This window comes from Fulmarus glacialis, unplaced genomic scaffold, assembly GCF_000690835.1.
Source record: "Fulmarus glacialis isolate BGI_N327 unplaced genomic scaffold, ASM69083v1 scaffold11886, whole genome shotgun sequence".
NCBI lineage: Eukaryota > Metazoa > Chordata > Aves > Procellariiformes > Procellariidae > Fulmarus > Fulmarus glacialis.
In genome coordinates, this window is record NW_009218787.1 from 5,807 (window position 1) to 13,595 (window position 7,789).

Genomic DNA, 7,789 nt, shown 5'->3' on the forward strand with positions numbered 1-7,789 from the left:
GGCTCTTAGCCGGGGGACGCACGCTGGGCTGTGGCTGGGAGAGACCCTCGGGGACGGGCCAGGATCAGGCCCTCAGCGGGAGGATGCGGGAGCTGGTGCCGATGTTGTTGTGCAACAACCATCTCCTGCACAAATTAATAATGACATTAGCTGGGCTTTGTTGTGTGGTGTTTTTAAGCAAGTTTGCTGATGGCGGGGGCTGGAAAGAGCATCCTTTGTACCAGATAAACCTGCTTGTGCACGCACACCCTCGTGCACACCCTCGTGCACGCTGTACCTCTCCCTTTCTGCCCGGCAGCACTTGCCCCTGCGCCTGCTGCACCCTTCCATGGCTCCAGGGTGCACCAGGGCCCCCATCCAACCCCCTGGGGAGATGGCTTTGGGATTTCTTCCCCCCTCAATCTTCCTTCTGGACCGTCCCCATCCTCAGGTCGTGCTTTCGCCCCAGGCGCAGCGCAGCTAACCCAGGAGGTGGCTCATGCCGGGAAAGGACTGACAGGCAGCGGAGGAGACGGATGCTCGTGGCACAGGGCTCGCGGCGGTATTGCAAAGGCAGAGAGGAAGCGCAGCGGTGAGAGCGTTAAGGTTAAAAAGGAAAAAAGGGGTGGCGGGATTAAAAAGAAATCCAAAACTAAAACCCCAGCAAGTGAGGTAGTGCCTGGACCAGAGCCCAAGGAGGGCAAACACCCGAAACCTATTTTGCTGAGCAGAGAAGGGGGACAGGGGACATGGGATATGGGGACGGCTGCCAGCCTGAGCCTCAGCTGCCACATCAGGGGAGATGGGGAAGAGATAAGAGCCTCTCCTGATAGCATAAACCTCCAAAAATAGGGTTTCCCGAGCTCAGAGCAAGCTGCAGAGCTCGGTGAGACTGCCCCGTGGTGTTGCACTGCCTCCCGTCCCTACTGCATGACAACGGCCGCCTGAACTGGGATGCTTACGGATGGATGGACTGGGAGCACTGGGAAGGGGCTGTCTGCAGCAGCCCTGATGCCCGCCCTTCCACATAACCCCACCATCGCTTGCCCTCGCAGGGGATGCAGTGAGGTTTCTTCACCCCCCATCCAGGTTGGGTTTGTCCCTAGCACCCACAGCTGCTTCTGGGGCTCCTGCAGCAGCACCTTGTGGGGGGGATGAGGATTAAGGGGGGGCCCTGAGAGCCCCCGTACGCAGCCTTGCACAAGCAAACACACCGCTGTGCAGACACACGCGTATCCCCGGGCTCCTCCTCCTGCCTGGGGCACCTCGTCGCACCAACTCGCTGCGCTGAAAACAGGAGGTTGCTGCCAAAGGGGAGAGAAACCACCATCTTCCATCGGGTTCAAAACATCGCCGCTGTTGTTCCCCCGCTCTGCTTGCTCTTTCCTCCTAGTTTCTCTGCAATTATGATGGGGGTGGGGGGTGAAATCTGGCATCACCCTCCGGCTGTCGAGCCCAGAAATAGTTTTTTCTGCTGCATCTGTCACCCTATGGCAGCAGCTGTGGCCCTGTGTTTGGTTTTTTTTTAAACACTTTTTCTGTAAAAGGAACTGAACCTCTCAAGTAGGGAAGAGGCCCTCGCCGGGGGAGCTGGTAAATGTTTCGTTGTGGGGAAGGCAGATGGGATCTGTCACCTAAAAACTCTTGGTGTCACTCTCGTGGCTGGTGGGTGAAGATGCTGACGATGGGCAGCATCAGCTGATGCGCTTGGGAGGATGTTTGTGAGCTGATGCCATCCCTGCTGCCCACCCTCCCCTGTTCAAGTAGGGAAGAGGCCCTCGCCGGGGGAGCTGGTAAATGTTTCGTTGTGGGGAAGGCAGATGGGATCTGTCACCTAAAAACTCTTGGTGTCACTCTCGTGGCTGGTGGGTGAAGATGCTGACGATGGGCAGCATCAGCTGATGCGCTTGGGAGGATGTTTGTGAGCTGATGCCATCCCTGCTGCCCACCCTCCCCTGTTGTTTTTTTTTCTTGGTGGAATTTACTGAAGCAGCTGGTTTAATCCAAAAAGGAGTGTGAGCAGATGGGAGTCATTTAAGGATGGTGCAAAAAAGCTGGGAGAGAGGAAAGATGGGGGGGAGATGTCTCTGCCTCCATCTCCCCTTTTGAGGGGGGGTTGGAGGACACGGAGGTACAAAGGCTGGAGCAGCTCCCACCTCCCCGCTGCCCTTACAGGCGCTGGAGGGAGTAGAGGAAGGTCAGCAGTGGTAAATGCAGTAATTAAATTAAATGCTGTGATGATTAAATTGGCTTTGAGCTGGTTTGTTTTGACAGTGCTGGGGGTGGAGCGCTTCCTCTGGTTTTTATTTTCATGTGTGACTGCTCCGAGGCAACCCTGAAGGCTCACCTGCTGATCTGCCTTTGTCAAGTATTTCTTTATTTTTTTTAATTCTTTATTTCTTTAATTTTTTTGGCTGGAGAATGTATAAAAAGCTTTACGTCCCCTTTGTGTTTCTCTGTAGGAGATAAGAGACAGGATAGGAACTCTCAGGAGACTCTCAGCCCATCACTATCCCAAGGACACCCTGGGCTGGACGATCCGAGGATGCCAACCTGCCTCCAGCCGCCGCTGGGGTAATGCTGCATCTCAGCGTGGGCTGAAGAGCCTTGAGCCGATCAGTAACGGAGCCGGGAGGGCTGAAATTAGTGGGCTTCCAGACGTTTGGACCGAGCGGTGAGTTATGGGGCACGAGCCAGGGGTAAAAGCCTCAAGGAAAGGGGGTGGGAGAGCGTTGTGTGGTGGGAGGTTTGGGCTGGATCTGGGTGAAGCAAGTTTGGACTCGAGCCTAATTCTCAATTCCTAATTCTCAATATTGCTGTGCCAAATCCAAGGGAGATGGGAATTCTTGACTGGGAAAACTGTACAAAGACTTGCTGAAATCATTTGTTACTGCTGCTGAAGCTCATGTCTTTGGCCTCATCCCTTGGTGTGGTCCATTACATCGTGGAAAAGCTGCGTGAGCTTTTCCAGGCCCCTAACGATCATGCTAGCTGTGAAGACGGAGCAGAGAAACCACTATTGATGCTGATCGCATCTAAGCAACGGCGTGACTTGCTGTACCCCAAAAGCATCCAACCCGGGCGTGTCTTGTAAGCACCGGTGGGTTGTGGCTTTGCTCTGATTCTGCAATTCCCGGCAGAGCCTGGCCGGGGTTTGGGATGCAGCCGCTTCCCCATCTCCTCATCTGGCTTTGGGGGATGGAGGAGGATGTGAGATTAACTTAAAAATACACAGGAACAGTGATAAGGAGGTTCCTAAGGCAACAGTACTGGTCAGACAGAGGTGATCTACCATGGAAAGCATGTGGAGGGGGTGGGTTTTGGCAGCTGCTTGGTATCGGTTATTAGATGCCTCTAGTTGTTTCCAATTTGCTGGATTCTTGCTCCAGTAGAATCATAGAATAGAATCATGGAATCATCAAGGTTGGAAAAGACCTCTAAGATCGAGTCCAACCGTCAACCCAACCCCACCATGCCCACTAAACTATGTCCCTCAGCGCCTCATCTACACGTCTTTTAAATCCCTCCAGGGATGGTGACTCCACCACTTCCCTGGGCAGCCTGTTCCAAGGCCTGACCACTCTTTCAGTGAAGAAATTTCCCTAATGCCCAGTCTAAACCTCCCCTGGCGCAACTTGAGGCCGTTTCCTCTCGTCCTATTGCTGTTACTTGGGAGAAGAGACCGACCCCCACCTCGCTACAACCTCCTTTCAGGTCGTTGTAGAGCGCGATGAGGTCTCCCCTCAGCCTCCTCTTCTCCGGTATAACAGTCCCCCAGTACTACAGGTAGGGGATAAATTTGGGGCTTGGAAGCAGAGAGCATCCCTGTGTATAAATTAAATCCCTCATCTGGATGGAGGCTATGGGCATGGAGGGGGGAAACGTGCAGTTTTTTCTCTACCACAGACTAAAAATGTGCAGTGGAGGTCGGTTGCTCAGTGGGAGCTTATCTGTCTTCTCCTGGCAGCTCCTGGAAGCTGGAAACCAAGTTCAGCAGCAGTTTCCCTGCGAGTTTGGACTAGGAAGCTGTATTCAGGTGTTGTCAGGGCACAAGGGATTCAGTCCCGTTTGCTGCATGGATTCCGAGCTCTTTGGGTGCTAGACAAATGCGCCTTTGATTTATTTCTGCGTGCCACTTGCAAAGACATTGCTTCACCGGGCAGCAATGCTTCCCCCCTACCAAGGCCATGAACTAGAACAATGTTCGCCTGTAATATTTTTCACATGCTTTTTGGGACACAAAAGTCCTTTATTTCCCACAAGCGCAGTGTATTTGGGTGTATTTTCTGATGATCAAGTTTCTCTGTTCCCCACTTGGTGTCTTTTCTCCTCCTCTTCCTCCATCACCTGCTGTTTTACTCCAAAATGCACCAAGCTGCAGCCTGGAGTCATTTGATTTTGGGTGTTGGGGGCAGTGGCAAAGTGCTACATCAATTAAACCCTATTCAAAATCAAGTGTTTGGGGAGAAAAAAAAAATCCTTTTGATTTTTACCTTTGCGAACATGTGAAGGTTGTTCTTACCTGGAAAATATTTCCAAATTGAGGAAGGTCCAAAGTGCAGGTCCTGGTAATGTAATTTGTATTTACAGTGCTGATATTAAACAGGAAGACCAGGTGTGCATCTGTTGCCAGGTTTGTATATGTATAGTTTTAGTAAATACGGAAGCTCTTTGTTAGAGGAGCTGCAGCTGCTGGTGACTTCAAGGGCTTGTTGACACACCATCTGCAGGTTTTTCTATTTTGCATTGGTGGATTCTTGTTCTGTTTCTTTGAGGCTTTTCTTGCAAATGTGAATGTTCTAGAAATAGCTCCTGTGGGACCAGTTTTGCTTCTCTGAGAAGAGATCCGAATCTGTTAATGTTTTGCCCTGGGCTTTGGGAAAAGGCTGTGTCCAGGGGAAGGTCGAAACCAAAAAGAATTTAGAAAAACAGTTTGCAAGAACGTAGAAAAATATGCTGTCGTGGGAGGTTTTGAGAAGCAATAATTCAGAGTGAACGCAGGCTGGGACATGAAAAAAGGAGAAAAGGAGCTTTGAGGAAAATAAGGGATTTAGAAAAAAGTGCTGTGATGAGCAGCACTGAGGTTTTGAGGGGATTATGAGCTTTTTGTCTTTTTATTTTAGTGACTGCAGGAGAATTGTGGCAAAGCCCCGGGACGGAGAAGGACCTGGCTGGTCCCTGGTGTCGTGCTGCGACTGGTGGAGTTGAGGGACGTGCTTGTCCCCGGAGGGTGCTGCTGTCCCCTCCACGGCGCCAGGGATGGCAGAAGCTGTTCGTGATGCAGGTACGTAAGGACCATCCCCTTTCCTAGAGGCTTTAAGAGCTGCCCTGCATATGATGGGGAGATGAGGGGGTGGTTTCTGTGCTTTGGGCTGGGGGATGTGGGTTTTGAAGGGCCATCCAGCACCACATGGGTGACCTGAGGGTCCTGGAGTGGGGATTGGAGCTGAAAACACCTGAGACAACACCTCTCCAGGGCAAACAGAGCCAGCAGAAAGCGATAAAATCAAGGCTGGCTTGGAAAAACAAAGTGAGTCCTGGTTCTTTGAAGGCAGAAATCATGTTTCCCTTCCTGCTGTGCATGTAAACCAGATGAAATACTGATTTTTCCCTTGACTGTCCTGGGAGAAAAGGCATTTCCTACTGAATAACTTCACAGCATGAGTGGTAACTTGCTTCATTTGCATGGGCTTCTTGCTTTTGCACAGGTGAAGACTTGACCGCTGTAATGATGCCGTCGCAACGGAGAGTGGAGGAGGGGACCAGTAAGCACCGATCTTGTTTTGGGGACGTTGTTTCGGAGGTCGTGGCTGGGCTTAGCGTGACGTGGGCAGCTAACATTTAGTTAAAATAGCTGGGGTGAGGGGGAGGAGGATGTAAGAAAGGTAAAGCTGTTTGCAAGCTGCAGGAGGCACAGGGCAGCCCAAGCTGTGGGTCTGGGGGGTGGTGCCCATCTCTCGTGGTTGAGGGGGGGGATGAAGAGGATGCAGTGAGGTCAGGCAGCCCTAAAAATCCTTGGAGGCTGATGAAAGCACTGGGATGCACCCCCTGAACTGAGCCTGCACTCCACTGTGGCCCCCCACATGCTTTGGGACTGTATTTAAAGGTGTTGGGGTGGTCTTCATGCCTCTTCCACGCAGTTTGTCCCCAGGTTTTAGCCTCAAGTGCATTAAAGATAAAAAGGTCCCCATTGGGGTCACCGTGGTCGTAGCAGCATTGCTTCTCACCATCATCGCGCTGGCAGGTAAGTGGCTGAGGATGGAAGTGCCCACCACCAAAGTTCTCTCCTCCCCTGGAGAAAATCCAGCAGCGTAAGTCACCAGGACGTGTTCTGCTTATTTCCAGCTAAGAAATGCCCGTCCTGTCCATCCTGCCCCTCTCCCGTCCTTCCCAGCTGCCTGAAAAACGGGATTGGGTACAGGGAGAAGTGCTTTTACTTTGTGGAGGACGAAGCGGACTGGAACAGGAGTCAGATCTCTTGCCTTTCTCTCAGAGCCCATTTGGCCACCATCGACACCCAGGAGGAGCTGGTAAGTGAGAAATCCCTGAGGAACTGGTGTGTCAATGGCTTTTGGGAAGCGGATTTTGGGATTCCCTTGGAGGGCATAGTGTGAAGATACATACGATACTTGCTTTTTCCCCGCTCTAGCGTTTCCTCTTGCGCTATGGGAGTTCCTTGCACTACTGGGTCGGTCTCCGAAGGGAAGGCTCCGGACCTTGGAAATGGTTCAACGGGTCTCTCTTCAACAACCTGTACGTCCCGCCTTCTTCTGGAGAACATAACCATGTCCTGGGCTGAGATGGGTCAGGGATTGAATGCAAGATGACATATATGTAAATTTAATGAGGTGGGAGCAATTAAACGCCAGTCGTCTTGCTTGAGCTAAAGCACCTCGACCGCAGTCCATGGATTTGTGTGATGCAGATGCTGGCGGGGGGGGTTGAGGGCATCCCTGGATGAACCCCCCTGGGACCAAGCAACTGAAAATATTCCCTCCTCTGTGGAGTGGGAGGGAGTTTTTGTTCTGCATGGGGTGGGTTGTTTGCTGGGAAGGGTGGTCCCTGCTCCTTGCAGCACCGTTAACCCGTATGGGAGATGCTCAGCCGCCGACTTGTGGCTGAAAGCAACTCGTTTGCTTCCCTTTGAGTTTTCCTTCTGCTCTTTGGTGCAGGTTCGATGTCCGGGGCAAGGGGCAATGTGCCTATATTGATCTTGACGGGATCAGCAGTGACTGGTGCTCCCAGATGAAATACTCCGTCTGCAGCCACCCGCAAAAGCGCCCCAATGGGATTCGGAAAGATTCAGAAATCCTTCTGAATTTCACCTGAAACTTCCCTCTCGGCAGAGGAGATCAACTACAAGCTGCTATTAACCCTACACAACATGGTAGTGAGTGTCCCGATGGTACATATTTATTTTAACTTTAGCTTACAAAAACAGAAACTCCTCATGACAATGACACGGAGCTGTGACCAAAGGATCCTTACTTTAGTCTGACCAGTGTCTTTCCAGCTTTTGCAGTTGCAGGGAGACTTGGGAATATTCGAGAGGTTTGGAAAACTCCCTGCTTTGCCAGCAGCTGCTGTGCTGTGAAGCTCAGTCCTGGTTTTGCTGTCTTTGTTTTTTGGTGGATTTGGAGGAGCTGGAGGCAAGGAGCAGAAAGGCAAAGTGGAAAAATGGAACAGAATTGCTTCGGAGTCCCCCCTGGCCAGCGCTTGGGAGAAGATCCCAGCCTCGGCAAGGAGCCACCGAACTGCTCCTCTGGGATGTGTTTTTGGCATCCCGGCAAATTGCCCGGCACCGAGTCTG

The 7,789-nt window shown here is 51.9% G+C and overlaps 1 protein-coding gene across 1 annotated transcript; it reads left to right on the forward strand.

The window, feature by feature from the left end:
- Positions 1–5,238: 5,238 nt before the first annotated feature.
- LOC104078502 (C-type lectin domain family 2 member E-like) lies at positions 5,239–7,308 on the forward strand. The gene is made up of 5 exons (XM_009580153.1): positions 5,239–5,263; positions 6,131–6,223; positions 6,355–6,509; positions 6,629–6,732; positions 7,152–7,308. Exons 1-5 carry the CDS (start codon positions 5,239–5,241, stop codon positions 7,306–7,308), a joined length of 534 nt encoding a protein of 177 aa, XP_009578448.1.
- The last annotated feature ends 481 nt before the right edge of the window (positions 7,309–7,789 follow it).